Here is a 17,835-nt window from a genome sequence, read left to right as displayed (position 1 = left end):
TAACTCTACTGTTTGCTGTGTTAAGACATTACGACTTTGTCTAAAACGGTATTTCCCCCATGTGGCCCTCAGACTCTGAGATGGACCAGCAGATGACAGGCACCCAGCTGCTCCTCAGCGCCCTGCTCCAGAACACTGTCCAGGGGACCCCGGGGCCCGAGGGCCTGACCCTCCAGCCAGACGGGCCCTATGACTTCTACCAGCAGCCCAACATGAGCGAGGCCCGCATGTGTCTGCCTGTACTAGAACAGCTGGCCCTGGCCGTCAGACAGAGGCTGGAGGATTGGCCCGAGCACCCCGCCCTAGTGCAGGTAAGAGCCATGAGTGACCCAACCTATGGGCTTATAAGTGTCTCGTAGCTCATATCCCCTAGTGAGGGTTCGCTGATCTTAGTAGTTGAGTGCTATTTTAAATGAATATTACTTATTACTTAATTCCCGTGCGGAACATACGGCTTTCACAAGAGAGAAATTTAACATAAGTGTTGGATTCGAATATTTTGAACAGTGAGATATTAAAGACACGATAGATCAGACGCATAGTATATAAAGGCCTGAGATCTGTAGAAAGACCGAGTGGCTGTGGAATGTGCTGGGTGGACGGAGATCAAAGGATTGCTATACGGGAAGCAGATGAACATCTGTGGATTCGGCGAAGGAGGGGTTGAGGTCAGGAGGTCAGGTCAGATCCCCTGAAGGGAGTAATAAAGGTTTTACTACCCTCTTCCTGTTTAACCATAAGATGTAAGGATTGGAGAGAAGGAGGAGTGTCTTAAGTGGGATATATATATATATATATACCTGTGATGGTGAGAAATGTCTGGTTGTCTGAATTACAGCTGTCACGACCCTTTTGGGAAGAATTCAACTTGGTTAAGCTTCTCTAGTGTCCGTGAGTTATTTACTCTGATAAAATAAGAACCTAACGGAAGGCTAATGCATCCTGCCACCAGCGTAAGTAAGCATTCAGGAGTTTAGTGTTGCTGAGCTTGTGTCTGTCTCTCTGTTCCAGTTGACGGTGGTGATGGAGAGGATCATGGGCTTCGGTCTGGCCAGCCCACTGGCCAAGTTCCTCAACGGCCTGGAGATCCTGCTCAGCAAAGCCCAGGTGCGTCCTGCTGTTATGCTCCCGCTCTTAGCCTGGTCCAAGATACAGTATGTTTGTGCTGTCGTGACCATAGGAGTTGGCGAGAACCGTACAAACAGACCTGTGACCAGGCTATCCAGCGGCGGCAGGTAGCCTAGCAGTTAAGAGCGTCGGGCCAGTAACGGAAAGGTCGCTGGTTTGAATCCCCGAGCCGACTGGGCTCCATACCCACTCCCCAGATGTCTCCCTATAGCCCTGAGCCCTAGTCATAAGTAGTGCCTTATAAAGGCAATAGGGTGCCATTTGGGACATATCTTCCTATAATGGCCCTATAACCCTGTTCTAACTTCAGCCCCTTTGCCCTCCTCAGGACTGGGAGAACAACGCCAGCCGCAAGGTCTCTCTGAGGAGGGAGCTGGAGCCTGTCACTAACCTCATTATCCAGTGGCGCAAACTGGAGATCAAGTAAGGACCAGAAACGGCAGGCAGGGTTATACTCCTGGTTGTAATACTGTTACCTTTTTTTGTATATAATATCATTTCCTGTTGGAGTTATTGTAGTGTTTGTAGCAGTTAGCATGCATGTTGACACTATGGGAGAAAAATGGATGTGGTTTCCCACAACCCGCGAGACTTTAAGGTCTTTCTATTCTCTTTCTTTCTACGCATCAACAGCTGTTGGTCCAGCAGTCTGGACAACGCCTTGAAGCGTCACACAGAGAGATCCACCAAGCACTGGTTCTCCCTCTACCAGCTGGTTGAGAGGTACCTGGAGGAGCAGAGGATGGACACCAGCACAGGTACCTATTGCACATCCATGAAAATGTTGGGTCACATTCATAAGGTACCGAACGGAAGTAAACGGACTTAAACAGGAAGGGACTACCTGGACCTGTCCAATAAGAAACAACATTTTGGGGGGGTTTCTGTTGAAAAAATGTTTTGAAGCGTTTTCCATTGCATGCCCTAATGAACACTGGAGTATTAGCCAGCTAACTCTCCCTGTCCTCTGTTGTCTCCAGTAGAGGGCGATCTGTCTCTGGAGAGTCTGTCCCTGTCCACGGTGTCGTCCACGCTGCAGGCCTTCATGGAGGGTTCCACCCTAGGGGAGTACCACACGCGGCTGGCCATGCTGCTCAGCTTCCACTGCCACCTCCTCCTGGCCCCCAGCCAGCACGGAAAAGGTGGGACCCAACCCAGCGTCACCTCACATACTTTACAGACACACAGTAGTCTGCGCTATGTCCGTTGACTTGGTGTTCACCTTTTCAAACATGCAGATGTAGTCCTGACTAGGAACTCCTTCCTGCTTTCACAGAACCTCTCTGCAGTCTCCTCTGGAATCTGCACAAGTACTACACACAGTTCTCAGAATGTATCCAGACCAAAGTCACTCAGCTCCGCCAGCCCATTGAGAAGGAGCTCAAGGACTTTGTGAAGATCTCCAAGTGGAACGACGTCAGTTTCTGGTCCATCAAACAGTCGGTGGACAAGACCCATCGGTAAGACTGCCTGTTTAATAAAAGATCCTCATTTTCTTGTTTATTTAAAAAATGACCGTTACACCATACCATTTGGCCCTTGATCCCCATCCAGTAAATACATAACAATATCCACCACTCTGGTTTCCCAGCACCCTGTTTAAGTTCGTGAAGAAGTTTGAGGCAGCGCTGAGCGGGCCGTGTGCCCCGGCACTGATGGAGCAGGGCGGCAGTGCCAGCCTGGACAGTGTGGATGCCAACCAAGAGAACACCCCGTTGCACAGGCTTCACCATGCCCTGAAGAACGCCCTCCCTGGCAAGGCCAGAGACCTACAGGTGCAGTACAAACCACCCTCTATCCCCAATCACTCGCATCACACAGACGAGTGGCAATAATATACAATGTCAATATGCCATGTATACTATGGTATCAACATCAGTGTTCTGTTCTGACACAAAAACATTATTGTTCTGACTCATAAAATGACAGTTTGGACCAGTATCGCTATCCACAAAGAGCTCTTTCAGTACATTCTTATGATGTTGGCAATGACTGTGCTTGTGTGTGTGTTACAGAGTGAGTCCCCAGAGGAGGGCCTGGCAGGTGTGGAGCCCTCATCTCTGCAGGGCCGTCTTCCCCTCCTCACCAGGAAGATGAGGAAGATGTGTGTGACCCTGGTGAAGAAGAACCCCCTGCCCGAGCTCTCTGAGGACCTGGACGTCTTCACCGGTAAGAGCTGGAGAAAAACTATGGCCTCACAGGTTCTAGATGAGAAACGTCTGAATGTACCGCCTCGTTGAGAATCCATCACGAATGACAATGAGAAAAACAAAGATATCAAAGGTTTTGGATGAGAAGCGTTTGCTGAAGTTCTACTGCCTCGGATTAGATTGTTGAAAAAGTCCCTCTATGATTTATAGTTTCGACCAAGATATTTGTGTTTTTTATTTCAGGGGAGATCATCAGCAACCTGCGTGACCTCCAGAGCCTCACGATCGACCTGAAAGCCGAGAAGGAGAAGCAGAAGTCTGAGGTCAAACACATCCTCCAGCAGAAGCAGAGGGCCCTGTCTGACCTCTTCAAGATGCTGGCTGAGATCGGTGAGTCCCTCTACATAGACTTTGTATCCCAAGTACAGCGTATGTCAGAACACTGACACGGTACAGTATTTTATGACCGGAGTTTACTGGCGGTGCTGCTGTCTTTGTGCAGGTCTGTCCTACCGTAAGGGCCTGAACTGGAACAGGACAGCGGACCCAGAGGAGACCCTGTGTCTGCAGCCGCTGGAGCTGCAGACCGCCCTGGCAGCAGTCAGGACCCAGGAGCAGGCCGAGAACAGGTAAGACAAGACGCACCCACCTGGCTGCTACACACACCTGAAATATTACTCTTTGAATAGCTGTGCGGTACGTCTTTGAATAGCTGTGCGGTACGTCACGGAGTACCTGGTTGACTGTGGCATGGAACTATGTCTGTTTCAGTTTGTTTACTGAGATGAGCGCTGCGTGGGACGGCTGTCAGAAGTACTTCTACCGCTCCTGGACCCGCAGAACGGCCATGATGACTGCTCTCCAGAGCGCTGCTAAGGTGAAAGACTGAAATGGAATGACCGACAGATTGACTTCATTGCAACGGCGAAATATTGGTTATTTTGTGTGTTCTAAATGGGGTCTAAACCACTGAGTTACGTGCCAAATGATAGGATATCCATGGCCTTAACGGCGTCTGAAAAACTGTGACGTGGTTTGAACTGTGTGTGTGTTCCAGGAGCTGGGGATTGGGAACATTGATCGGTGCCGAGGCTTCTCCTCCCACCTGTTCAAGCTGCTGCTCAGACAGAGGCGACGCCTGGCCAAGCTCACTGAGCAGTGGGTCCACCACAGGTGAACCTTAACTTCTAACCTATGACCTTACACCTCAGAGCTTACAGTTTGGATAGAGGATCTGTGTATCTCTTAGTATGGTTGCGTCCAAAATGGCAGCCTATATGGCACCTTATTCCGCATAGGGCCCTGGTCAAAAGCAGCGCACTATATAGGGAATAGGGTTTTATTTGGGAGACATTTTGAGTATCTCTATCTGTAGTTGTCCTTCTAACACTCCTTTTGTCTTGTATCCCCTCTAACACATGCAGGAGGCTAACAGTCAGTGTTCAGGGCATCCAGGCTCACCTCCAGGCCCACAGTGAGGACCGTGGTGGCCTTCCCCCCCAGGCTTCTCTCCAGGGCTGGGTGATCAAGGCCCAGGGCCTGTCGGCGCAGTGTGTCACCCTCCTCCAACAGCTCTCCTGGCTGCTGCAGTGTTGCCCTGAGGGGCCCCGGCAGACGGACGGGTCAGGCGGGCAGAGGGAGCCCACCCTGAGGTGCCCGTCCCCCCTGGCGTCTCAGAGGCAGCCCCCTGGGTGTTTGCTGAGGAGGGGAGACCCGGCCTGGAGCCAGCTGAGTCAGCGCGTGGCGGACATGTTGGGTCAAACCCAGAGCCTGAAGGAGGAGCTGGATGCAGTGGCACTGCAGTCCACACAGGGGGCGCTGCACTCCTGGTAAGGCCTAGGAGCACAAGATAGCATTAGGAATACTGATAGTACTAAACAGGAACTTAACACAGATAAGACCATTAAGCTTTGGTCTTCATGCCTTTCCTCCACATCTCCCCAGGAGCCACTTCTCTGTGTGTTGCTCAGGCTATGACCGGCTGGGTTCCGTGACGGCGCAGATGCCCGCGGTGGAGCAGCTGTTCACCACCCCCGAGGGCACGGCCGACACCCAGCCTGGCCTGACCCGGGGCTTGCAGTACGTCAGAGGAGAGGTGGAGGCCGCCCTGACGGAGTTCACCACCTGGAAGACCCAGCTACTCTCCCTGGGCCACGGACACACAGGTGAAAACAGACCGATCATGCTAAGTTAATCAATCAGTCACATGTATATTATAATGCCCGTTTCTAAAAATATATATATATTCCATTGGTATTACACTGGTGTTAAAATTGTATCACAGTGTTATTACATTGTTAAAATAATTTTCCCTCCACCTCTTTTTTCCCCCCTCAGATTACCAGCAAACATTCCGCTCAGAGTTCTCTGCTGAACTTGAAAGGGCCATCAACACTGTGCTGGTTGCCGTGCAGACCCTGGTGAAGAGGAGGGAGGGGGAGCAGCAGGGAGAACAGCAGACAGACACCAAGAGAGGTGAGGAGAGACCCCTGCTGTCTTCCTCCAATAACACACCTGGGTCATATTCGCTAGGCACCAGACGGAAGAAAACGGACTGGAACTGGGAGGGGCTTTTCTTTGTGTGGTTATTGCCGGGGGACTGTAGGAGAACTAACTGTCTTAAAAAGCAACCCAAGCAAGCAAGCCAGAGTGAGACTGGGCCAAGATGTATTAACGTGATCAATCCTAGGGTTCTGTGAAGTGTGTTGATCATTGTTTGGGAATGGGGATGTCATTTCCTGTCGTATCTGCCTGTTCCAGAAGGTGAGGAGGAGGCGCCCCAGGAGGACCTGCTGAAGCCTGGTCACCTGAGCCGTCTGCTGGAGGAGGAGTTAGGAGCCGAAGTGGCGTCTCTCTCCCTGGGGGAGGTCAGCGACACGCTGGAACAGCTAGTGGAGAGACTCCGAGTCCACCGAGACTCTTGTCCATCTCACCAGCTACAGGTGGGTGCAGTCACACAGCGTATACTGTAGCCTATACCGCCCTCTAGTGTAGTGGATATATACTAAAACGCAACGGTTCTGTAAGGTAGCCAACAATGTCAAAGTCGCCATAGGAGTTCATTATTTCTTTCTCCTGAGGTTTTCTGAACGATGATGTCCCCTGTCGTTTCAGATTGCTTTGTTCGTGATATTCATCCGTCACCGTTGACCTTCTGTTCTACTCCTTTGTCCCGTGTGCCTTGTTTTTAGGAGCTGAGTGAGGCGTGCAGGCTGCTGGCGCGTCTGGAGCCCATGCTGGGGCTGTACTCAGAGCTGGTACGCTATTACCTGGCCGTGTCACTGGGAGCGCACAGGAGCACTGGGAAACTGCTCTCTGTCCTGGCCGGCATCTTCACTGAGCTAGCCCAGAAGGTAGTGTACTGTATTCTACTGGGATCTGCTTTGAAACATAGTATAAGGTTATTTTGTGAAACTTTTTAAAAATTATTAAGTAGTGAACAACATTAGGACAAACTGTAGTTTCAATACCTGTTTATTTTGACTGTTTGGGTAAGTTACCTACGCTGCAATGGTGCCTACAGTACAGCCACTTTTTTCCCCTTGTTGATTGTCCTGTTGTCTTGTCCTGCAGGGCTTCTGTCTACCCCAGGAGCTGATGGAGGGAGGGGACGGAGAGGGGGCCACAGAGTTCCATGACTATGAGGGCGGTGGCATCGGAGAGGGAGAGGGCACCAAAGACGTCAGCGACAAGATCGAGAATGAAGAGCAGGTGATGCCTACAAGAACGACAATATAATGCAAACACCATAAGATCTGTTTTTTGACTAGCGTTGCTCATGAAAGGGCCGAATCCTAACTTCCACTAAAGTCTATTTTCACTTAGTCTCCCACTGACATCAATACATGACTAAGTAAAGACAATATACTTCGTGAGAGTTGGGATTCACCCCAAAAGTTATAACGTTTTGCTAGCTAAAATTGCTATGTTTCTGTCGTAGGTGGAGGACACGTTCCAGGAAGGCCAGGAGAAGAAGGAGGAGGAGCCTGACAAGAAGAACATTGAGGAGGAGGACAACGCCATCGAGATGTCCGAGGACTTTGACGGCCAGATGCATGATGGAGACCAGCAAGAGCCAGGTGGGAAGACAGACCTCTTTAACGCACAGCCTCATGGCAGTCTGAACTTTCTCCTGGGTCATGTTCATTAGGCAGCAATGGGAGAAAATAGACTGAAACATTAAGGGACTACCTCGAATTTGTCCAATTAAAATGCTCATTTTCATTGTCTGTTGCAAAACAGTTTTATGTTGCATGCCCTAATAAACCCAACCCTGGTCTCACATCGCAACGCGCTCTTGGTTATTCCTTTTCAGGTGAAGATGACAAGGAGGAGTCTGACAAAGAGGAGGATGAAGATCTGGATAAGAAGATGGGTGACCTGGGCGAGGGCCAGACGGACACGCTGGATGAGAGGATGTGGGGTGATGATGAGGATGATGAAGAAGAAGAGGAGGGCAGTGACAAGGAGGAGGTGTCAGGCCAAGGAATGGACCAGGTACGGGGAGAAAGAATTTGATTAAACTGTTCACATATCTGACAGCGAGTGCAGTATCTACCACTTGCGACCAGTCAGCACGCTACTGTATTCGTTGTGTAGTAATTGTTCTTCTGTTTGTCTTCAGGGGGAATCAGAGCTGGTCGCCAAGGACGACAACCTGGATGCAGCAGACCCCAAAAAAGACAAGAACAAAGACGACAAAGACCAACAGTTGGACGAGGAGGAGGAGAAGATCCACGAACAAGGGGACGAGGTAAACTTTAACTAGGAAACAATGTTTACTTCGAAAGACCAGTAGTTTGGTCAAACTATCCCTGGCTGTGTAATGAGCATGCGGCCACTAAATCTCAGGCTGTAGTTGGGTGTGTTTTAGCAGGACTTGCCAGACCGTATCTGATTAACTTTTTCTGTTTGTGTGTTCCAGCGGGAGTTTGATGAGAACGAGGTGGACCCGTACCACGGGAAGCAGGAGAAGAAGCCTGACCCGGAGGCCATGGAGCCTGCCATGATCTCACCTGGACCAGCGAGGAGGCGCAGGCTGGGGACGAGGGGGATGGAGAGGGAGAGGGAGAAGGTGAGGCTTCAGCAAGGGTCATGGGTCACAGGGAGGAGAGGAACATACCTGGATTCAAATATTTTTGTCTTCTTCAATACTTTCAGTGTTTGAGTGCCAGGTAGGCAGGGTTGCACTTTGGTACTATTCCATTGGGTCCATTGTGCCAGTCAAGCTTATTAAAGCCCACATGCAGTCTCTGTAATTGTATTTATAAATCAAAATTACTGTGTTTATGTAATGAAATAACTCAATAACACTGCTCAAAAAAATAAAGGGAACACTTAAACAACACAATGTAACTCAATCAATCACACTTCTGTGAAATCAAACTGTCCACTCAGGAAGCAACACTGATTGACAAAAATTTCACATGCTGTTGTGCAAATGGAATAGACAAAAGGTGGAAATTATAGGCATTAGCAAGACACCCCAAAAAAGGAGTGATTCTGCAGGTGGTGACCACAGACAACTTCTCAGTTCCTATGCTTCCTGGTTGATGTTTTGGTCACTTTTGAATGCTGCGGGTGCTCTCACTCTAGTGGTAGCATGAGACGGAGTCTACAACCCACACAAGTGGCTCAGGTAATGCAGTTCATCCAGGATGGCACATCAATGCGAGCTGTGGCAAAAAGGTTTGCTGTGTCTGTCAGCGTAGTGTCCAGAGCAGGAGGCGCTCCAGGAGACAGGCCAGTACATCGGAGACGTGGAGGAGGCCGTAGGAGGGCAACAACCCAGCAGCAGGACCGCTACCTCCGCCTTTGTGCAAGGAGGTGCACTGCAGAGCCCTGCAAAATGACCTCCAGCAGCCACAAATGTGCATGTGTCTGCTCAAACGGTCAGAAACAGACTCCATGAGGGTGGTATGAGGGCCCGACGTCCAGGTGGGGGTTGTGCTTACAGCCCAGCACCGTGCAGGACGTTTGGCATTTGCCAGAGAACACCAAGATTGGCAAATTCGCCACTGGCGCCCTGTGCTCTTCACAGATGAAAGCAGGTTCACACTGAGCACATGAGCACATGTGACAGACGTGACAGAGCTGGAGACGCCGTGGAAGACGTTCTGCTGCCTGCAACATCCTCCAGATGACTGGTTTGGCGGTGGGTCAGTCATGGTGTGGGGTGGCATTCTTTGTGGGGCCGCACAGCCCTCCATGTGCTCGCCAGAGGTAGCCTGACTGCCATTAGGTACCGAGATGAGATCCTCAAAGCCCTCTGTGAGACCATATGCTGACACATGCACATTTGTGGCCTGCTGGAGGTCATTTTGCAGGCTCTGGCAGTGCTCCTCCTGCTCAAAGGCGGAGGTAGCGGTCCTGCTGCTGGGTTGTTGCCCTCCTACGGCCTCCTCCACGTCTCCTGATGTACTGGCCTGTCTCCTGGTAGCGCCTCCATGCTCTGAAACTACGCTGACAGACACAGCAAACCTTTTTGCCACAGCTCGCATTGATGTGCCATCTGGATGAACTGCCTCTACCTGAGCCACTTGTGTGGGTTGTAGACTCCGTCTCATGCTACACTAGAGTGAGAGCACCGCCAGCATTCAAAAGTGACCAAAACATCGCCAGGAAGCATAGGAACTGAGAAGTGGTCTGTGGTCACCACCTGCAAGATCACCCTTTTTTTGGGGGTGTCTTGCTAATTGCCTATAATTTCCACCTTTTGTCTATTCCATTTGCACAACAGCATGTGCAATTTATTGTCAATCAGTGTTGCTTCCTAAGTGGACAGTTTGATTTCATAGAAGTGTGATTGACTTGGAGTTACATTGTGTTGTTTAAGTGTTCCCTTTATTTTTTTGAGCAGTGTATATTTCCCTGATCCTCCTTTGGCCCTTGAAATGCTCAGTCTGATTGTGTGGGCTTTAGGAAACACATTGGAAGTTATTTACATACACATCCCTGATTGGCTGATAGGTCTAGAGCCCACCCTCTTACCCAGATGAACAGTCATTGGTCTATTACAATCAGATCACATTGTGACATGATGTGGGCCAAAAGTTCCAACCCACCCGAACAGGCTGAAATTCCTGGCATTTGTTTCCAAATAGATCTTACACAAAAATGTCATTAACAATTTCAGAGTTATTTTGACCTCCGTCTGGAAGTATCTTTAATAAAACAGGACAATCGTGTTTTTAACTTTACTGCCCTTTGAAGCGCAGCTAAATAATTTGAAAGATAATAAATACTATTTGAGAGGAACAGGTGGAGACACCACAGAACCAGTGTCTGACAATTGTTTATTTCCTCCAGAGGAAAACCCGTTCGACATTGACGAGAAGCCCATGGAGCTGGACGAGAAGGAGGGGGCAGAGAAAGATGAGGAGGGAGGAGCGGAGGAGATGGCTGAAGATCAGACAGACAAACAAGGAGAGGAGGAAGGCCAGGAACCCAAGACTGAGGAGGAAGAGGGAGGTGGAGGAGAACAAACAGAGGAGGACAAAGAGGCGGCCGAGGAGGATGATGAGGAGGAGAAGGACGAAGGACGGGAGGCAGGGAAAGAGGAGGACATGGCCATCCCTGCAAACGAAGGCCAGAAACCTAAGGTTGTTTGACTTGTCTCTTCTTGCACATTGGGGATTCAGATGTACCTAGAACAGATTGTTTTGCTAGTCGGGTGTTTAACACCTTTCTTCGTCATTGCCCACAGGAGGAGGAAGAGGAGGGTACGGGTGAGGATGAGGAGCAGCCAGAGTCGGCAGAGAGGAAGGAGCACAACACGGACGGTCAGACGGGAGAGGAGAACGTCCAGAGTGAGACGGCCGTGGAGCTGGCAGGAGAAGCATCCGAGAGAGACCAAGCTAAAGAGGTACACACCCACCTCACCCAACCCATTTACAGTCCATGTAAATGTCTAAATTCACACATTTGACCCTCTTGTGTTGTTGTCCAGGAGCACGGTAGCGGAGCGGCTGATGCCAGTCAGTCAGAGGGACACGAGTCCAAACTCATGGCAAGGATGTCCTCTCAGAAACAGAGCCAGAGCAAGACACAGGTATGTCTGGTCAACGAATCTCAACGAATGTCAAACTCATTCCACGGAGGGCCGAGTGTCTGCGGGTTTCCACTAATTACTAAAGAACTCCCCTCACCTGGTTGTCTGGGTCTTAATTGAAAGGAAAAAAACTAAAACCCACAGACACTCTGGCCCTCCATGGAATGGGTCTGCTCTGCAGCGTGTTCTTGAGTTGAAGTCGGTTCTTGAGTTTTTGTGTTTTAAGATGAGCAATATATTTCCAAATGGGTTCTAATTTCGACCTGGCTGTTCCAGAGCTTCAAGAGGAAGCCTGGTCAGGCGGACAACGAGCGCTCGACGGGCGACTACAACGAGCGCATCAGCAAGCGCCTGCGAACAGTGGAGAGCAGTACGGAGAAGACGCAGCAGAACAACCAGACCGAGGCCCAGCAGGAGTCGGACCTGTACGAGCACATCAAACAGGGAGAGACCGCCTACGACACACAGACATACGGTGAGGCAGCGACACACCACAGAACACTGAGCTGCACAGATATCCATACCGCGGAGTTCACCTCACACTTTTATCAGCGACGGAAGACGACCGTCGAAGACGACAACCGGTACCGTTCTAAAACCACCGTCTCTTGATATGTTACAGATGTTGCCAGTGCAGACCAGCAGAAACCAGCCGGAGCCCCCCAAGAGGAGGACCAAGAGGATGAGGACATTGCTATGGATACAGAGGAGCAGGAAGAGGACCTGCAGGCTGTTGAAGCCCAGGAGTTGAAGCCAGAGAAGCTGGAGTCGAACAGAGCGTCGCAGAAAGGTGCTCCAGCCATCTACTCATCTCGTGTGTGTGTGTGTGTGTGTGTGTGTGTGTGTGTGTGTGTGGTTGTGTTGTGTGTGGTGTGTGTGTGTGTGTGTGTGTGTGTTGTGTGTGTGTGTGTGTGTGTGTGTGTGTGTGTGTGTGTGTGAATGTGCTGCGCGCGTTTGCCTGTTGTTAATGTTTCTTACTGAGTCTGTTCTCCACTGTAGGTCTAGACAGCGGAGAGCTGGAGGCTCAGAGGCAGTGTGAGGAGGACGAGGAGAGGCCAAAAGACACACAGGGTCACAGTGACGAGGAGCACCCAGAGAGGAGCACAGAGTCTACCTTCCACACCGTCCCAGAGCTGCTGATGGACACACTGCAGGTACCCGAGAGATGATCCGAGACCTGCTTTGTGCTCTACTACTAAAGAAACAGATCTGTCAGAAAGCTCTGGCGCTCTCTGTGTAAGATTAGCTGAATGTCTGTGTGTCCCCAGAACCCAGTCCGCGACCCAGAGGAACTGAGGAGGGAGATGGAGCTGCAGCTGGAAGCCTGGATGAAACAGGCCCCTGGAGACCGGGAGGAGGTACCAGCACTTTGGATGTCCTGCAAAACATTCCTAATACCGGACACTATTTACCCTGTCATTCTCTGTTCCCATTACCTACCACTAGAAGGTCAGATCTCTGTGTGCAACGAAGATGTGTAACTCATGCCGTGGTCTTGCCCTGTAGGAGAGTGCAGCGACAGCCATGTGGCACCAGTACCAGACGTTGACCTCGGCCCTGTCCCAGCAGCTGTGCGAGCAGCTCCGTCTCATCCTAGAGCCCACGCAGGCGGCCAAGCTCAAGTGAGTACCTACCGCAACGCCTAGACGATCATTCAGGGAGCATGGTCATTGGTCAACTATTCAACAACACTCACAACCTTTTCTATTCATTCATTTCTATTTTTTCTTTTCATTTTTAAATCATGTTTTTTGTTTTTAATTTCAGTACAAATATTAGCCTTTTTTTTTTTATTCTGTTTTCTCGCTGTGTCACAGAGGAGACTTCCGCACAGGGAAGCGTCTGAACATGCGGAAGGTGATCCCGTACATCGCCAGTCAGTTCCGTAAAGACAAAATCTGGCTGAGGAGGACCAAGCCCAGCAAGAGAGAGTACCAGATCTGTTTGGCCGTGGACGACTCCTCCAGCATGGTGGACAACCACTCCAAACAGGTACAGTAGGCCTTCTCAGAGGGATGAGTGGATACAATAACCTTAGAGCAGGGGTACAGGCCCGTGGGCCAAAACCGACCCGCAAAGGATTTTATTTGACCCCCCCCAAAGTTTTTTGCAAAATAAAATAATCAAATCACCAGGAATTAAGCTAAAAAATTGTTTAGTTTAGGAAATCTGTTGATCAAGTATTCCCACAAATAAAAAAGAGACCTGCTTGTGTCTCAATGTAATGAAGGTATGAAATTGTCATTTTCAAATACTATCTCTTTTTGGCCCCCCGACCAGCCGCTCCGAGTCTAGTTGCCTTAGTCATTTTGCTGCAGGAACAATGAATGAATCCCAAATGGCACGCTATTCCCTTCATAGTGCACTACTTTTGACCAGGGCCTCATAGGTGTCTGTTCAAAAGTTAGTCCACTATATAGGAATAGAATGCCATTTGGGAAAAAGACAATGTCTCATTAATGTCTCACCTCTGTCTCCCGTGTGTCACAGCTGGCCTTTGAATCCCTGTCTGTTATTGTCAACGCTCTCACTCTCCTGGAGGTCGGGCAGGTGTCCGTGTGCAGGTGAGAGGAGCGGGCCCTCTGTAGATGAATGAATATTGATGTCCAGGTGTTGCCCTTCACCCAGACGGCGCTGTTACATTTTGTGAAATGTTTCTGTTGTCACCTCAGCTTTGGTGAGACGGTGCAGCTGCTCCATCCGTTCCAACAACAGTTCAACGACCAGTCTGGCGCCAGGATACTGAGGCTCTGTCAGTTCCAGCAGAAAAAGACCAGGATAGCCCAGGTGGGGGGTCCCGCTTTTTGTTCGTTTGTTTGTTCCCCTTGATATCTTTTGTTTTCATGAATTGAACGCCTTCCAGGCCCATTTTGTTTACGCTCTGTGATATTAGATCACATCTATTTAGTGAGCGACTCTTGTTTGAGACTGACCGCCACATTGTGCTCATGTCCTTTAGTTCCTGGAGACCTCAGCCAACATGTTTGTGGCAGCTAAGCAGCACCGCCCTGGATCCATGAACACAGGTAATGTATTGCGGTGGTGCAGCATCTCCTTTCACTTGATCAAGGCAATAAGAATGTTTAGTATGATTACCGTACAAGAGAATGGCCTCCTCCCCTAGTCCGTTCTTCATTTGCTAATGTATTCAAGTGGGTTTAGAGCCCACTATTCCTTACAGTAATGAGTTTACATATTGATCAATGCCTGCTGATTGCATCGTACTCTGAGCCTGTGGGGTCCGTGCCCTGGTTGTATTTGATGTCCAACAAACAAGCCCTGAGGGAAACAGTGGGAGAGTAGGGGAGGAGCAGAGCACAATGACTGTTATTCAAAGGCAGGCTATTGTTCCTGCTACAGTGCCCCTGGTGAAGCTAACATGTCCTCTATGGAGCCGTGGTGAAGATCACAGTGCAGAGCTGGTATCTGAGCTTTCACTGCTCTCCCTCTGCAGCCCAGAGGACTTGAACCTGTAAGCAGACACCTCAGGGCCATTGTGGTGCAAGTGTAAACTGACCGCCTCCTCCCTCCCTCTTTCACCCCCCCCCCACACAGAGACAGCCCAGCTGCTGCTCATTGTGTCGGACGGCAGAGGGCTCTTCCTGGAGGGGAAGGAGAGGGTGACGGCGGCTGTGCAGGCGGCTCGCAGCGCCAACGTCTTCGTCATCTTCGTGGTGCTCGACAACCCAAACTCCAGGGTAAGGGACTTAAGTTGGTTTCAATGGAATCCATGTTATGTATCAAGGACTGTGGATGGTAATGCAAAATCTAATGTACATGATACATTTGTTAATGTGAATAATCAAATCACTATAAGATATGATATTCATATAGAACTATTCCCTTCAATATTCCTATTGGTGTTTCCTTTGTCATTTTTCTACAGGATTCCATCCTGGACATCAAGGTGCCCATCTTCAAAGGTCCAGGAGAGATGCCTGAGATCCGCACCTACATGGAGGAGTTCCCCTTCCCGTTCTACGTGATCCTGCGGGACGTCAACGCCTTGCCAGAAACCCTGAGTGACGCACTGAGGCAGTGGTTCGAGCTCGTCACGGCAACCGACCAGTAGAAACCATCTTAGAAGGCAGCAACCAACCGCACAACGCCACTCTGCTGCTAGCCTCGCGAACAACACACGGACTCAAGAAACAAAACAGGACTCACAAAGAAAGACGGACTTGCCGCTGTGTATGTGCCTTTTTATCTCATTTTGTTTTTTTACTGTAGTTTTAGTAGACTGTAGAGTTTGATAGCGACTTCCGCCCATTTAGTCCTCGACTTCAGGCCAGGGGGATTCTGGAAGTTCTTTCGTAATGTAATAAGCATTGCTTTAACTTGCACGTCTATAACAAATGATTAGAAAAGGATACAAAATGTGATTCCCTTCCGTGTAAACGACCTCAGTGAAGAGATACTGTACCTCTTTCCCCTGTGTACTATAACCCCCTTCATGTCGTATGGATGTTTTCACTGTTACACGCTCATCATCAAGTCATTCTACTTCCATGTGAACACATCAACTGATAATGTGCGGAGCTGACAGTAGTGTTGTGATGAAGTTGTTTTTGGACAACTGTTTGCAAAGAACAAAAAAATAAGAAAAGCACCCCTTTCGTTATATCATGGCAAAACAAAAGCATGCCGATATGGTCTTGATCCATTTCTAAAGTAATCCCAAAATTGTGCCTTGAAGAAATGTTATTGCATCTCACTTAACACCCATGTGCTTATAAAATAATCCATTATTTACATGGAAATTATCATTCTGCCCAAATGTGTTATTCATATAAAGCTTAACCCTCTCTCTCTCATTAAATGTCAAGGTTTTGGGAAAATTTAAGCACAAGGACGGCTAATAACAATTTTGATAAACGCTCCAATCGATGCCATTTCTCTGGTCTAAGAGACATATCCACTACATCTTACTGTAGATAAGGTTCATTCACTGACATGAAGACACCATTAGGAAATGTCATTGCTGTGGCCATATGGAACACAGTTGTAACTAAGTAAACATATGATATTCATGGAAGTTTTTTCTTCATACCATCCATAAATCACATCATATGACATGATACATTGTATGATGATAATAAACTTTTTAATCTGTGTTTTGAGCACATTGTTTTATGTAATATGTACTGTATTTGGTTGTAGCCAATTTACATACAGTATTATTTTATGGCCCCTAAATAGATGTTCAATAATACTCCACCCCACAAGAGGGCGACATTTATATTTGTTCTATGTTGACTGCCAAAACAGGTCAGCTGTAGAGCTGCCTCTGCAACCATGTTTGCTACAATTCACATCATGGCTAGCTCAAGGTTACCCGCGGCAGCACTTACATTAAAACAGGTAATAAATACATATTTGTCGGTTTCATGACCTGTAAACCATGCGGTTCGAGTACTACTGCCAACTAGATAGTGTTCTCGTTCATTCACATTTGGGAAATAGCCATGGCAGCATGATGAGCTAGCTAGCTAACGTTAGCATTTCAGCAGCAGCTCTAGTTAGCTCATCTGACAATTTGGTCTTAAGTGTAATATCCTCACTACGTAGCTAATACTATGCCTTTTTTGATAACTTTTTCTCCTTCAGCAGATTGCTCTGCTAATATGATTATTGATAAATTAGCCAGATAGCCAGGTAACTTGCTAGCTAGCTTTGCTGTTTTGCTTCCTCTGGTCTATTTCTACAGTTTATACAGAGGCAGAAAGTGTTGAGTCTCTACAGAAACATGATGAGAACCATAAGACAAGTGCCAGACGAGGGAGACCGAAAATACCTGAGGGATTGGGCGAGAGATGAGTTCAAGAGGAATAAAAATAGCACAAATCAGGTGAGATATGGTCTGAAATTACGTCATTCTGTTTTCTACCCCTGTTCTAACCTTCATTGTCTCGTATATCTAGGACGCCATCCGAATGATGATCACACAGGCAAACATGCATCATGATGAGCTACAGTCATCCCTTGCATTGGCTAACGTTAAGAAGTAATGTCACCTGTCTGGGGCTGATGTAATCCACCGATTTATCCTGGAAGTGAATGCTAGAAGCTTTGCTATGCTGCCTCAAATGGACTGTGAAAGCCATAGGAATCAGTACTTGGACAGTACACCACTTACTGTGGAAGCACCTTGGCATTTGGCCAGACCAGCTCGTTGCTGGTTCATAATGTGATTTGGACCATATGAGATCTGTCACGATGAGTCCCATATCAGATGGTTGCCATCAACATGTCCGTGTCTAGCAGTGGTGACGCTTTCAGCTTTCAAATCACTTTTGATGAAAGCTGTGAGAGCTATGTGTGATATGCCATTTGCAATCATGTCTGACATGATACCATCGGTCTCACGTTGGTCTATTGTAAAGCTGTTTGTGTCCAGAGGACCCTCATGAAATGTTATGTACATGTTGAACATAAAACCAAAATACATTTTGTAGTTTGTCTCTAGTTTTTTTTTACAAAATCGATTCAATATCATCTATTTTACTA

General features: G+C 48.6%; 2 protein-coding genes across 2 annotated transcripts in view; both read left to right on the top strand.

The window, feature by feature from the left end:
* The window catches only part of LOC111972940 (midasin), a 46,354-nt gene extending 29,912 nt beyond the window's left edge, over nt 1–16,442 (top strand). The window contains 37 exon segments of the mRNA XM_070446554.1: nt 73–311; nt 1,012–1,107; nt 1,457–1,551; nt 1,762–1,886; nt 2,109–2,270; nt 2,405–2,588; nt 2,720–2,903; nt 3,144–3,297; nt 3,522–3,668; nt 3,781–3,907; nt 4,050–4,155; nt 4,336–4,451; nt 4,703–5,107; nt 5,223–5,443; nt 5,616–5,753; nt 6,039–6,220; nt 6,470–6,631; nt 6,852–6,989; nt 7,219–7,357; nt 7,594–7,775; nt 7,903–8,031; nt 8,203–8,275; nt 8,278–8,352; nt 10,587–10,879; nt 10,984–11,142; nt 11,227–11,328; nt 11,605–11,803; nt 11,951–12,118; nt 12,328–12,482; nt 12,597–12,686; nt 12,835–12,950; nt 13,146–13,320; nt 13,819–13,892; nt 14,001–14,115; nt 14,288–14,354; nt 14,884–15,026; nt 15,215–16,442. Of these exon segments, the coding sequence (XP_070302655.1) occupies nt 73–311; nt 1,012–1,107; nt 1,457–1,551; nt 1,762–1,886; nt 2,109–2,270; nt 2,405–2,588; nt 2,720–2,903; nt 3,144–3,297; nt 3,522–3,668; nt 3,781–3,907; nt 4,050–4,155; nt 4,336–4,451; nt 4,703–5,107; nt 5,223–5,443; nt 5,616–5,753; nt 6,039–6,220; nt 6,470–6,631; nt 6,852–6,989; nt 7,219–7,357; nt 7,594–7,775; nt 7,903–8,031; nt 8,203–8,275; nt 8,278–8,352; nt 10,587–10,879; nt 10,984–11,142; nt 11,227–11,328; nt 11,605–11,803; nt 11,951–12,118; nt 12,328–12,482; nt 12,597–12,686; nt 12,835–12,950; nt 13,146–13,320; nt 13,819–13,892; nt 14,001–14,115; nt 14,288–14,354; nt 14,884–15,026; nt 15,215–15,400 (5,621 nt within the window). The 3' untranslated portion in view covers nt 15,401–16,442.
* Nucleotides 16,443–16,579: 137 nt separating this feature from the next.
* On the top strand, nt 16,580–17,782 carry lyrm2 (LYR motif containing 2). The gene is made up of 3 exons (XM_024000823.1): nt 16,580–16,689; nt 17,036–17,176; nt 17,250–17,782. The coding sequence occupies exons 1-3, from the start codon at nt 16,624–16,626 to the stop codon at nt 17,334–17,336; spliced, it is 294 nt and encodes a 97-aa protein (XP_023856591.1). The 5' UTR covers nt 16,580–16,623; the 3' UTR covers nt 17,337–17,782.
* The last annotated feature ends 53 nt before the right edge of the window (nt 17,783–17,835 follow it).

The sequence above is a fragment of the Salvelinus sp. IW2-2015 genome, linkage group LG14, assembly GCF_002910315.2.
Source record: "Salvelinus sp. IW2-2015 linkage group LG14, ASM291031v2, whole genome shotgun sequence".
In the NCBI taxonomy this organism is placed as follows: domain Eukaryota; kingdom Metazoa; phylum Chordata; class Actinopteri; order Salmoniformes; family Salmonidae; genus Salvelinus; species Salvelinus sp. IW2-2015.
This window is presented reverse-complemented; position numbering and strand designations above follow the sequence as displayed.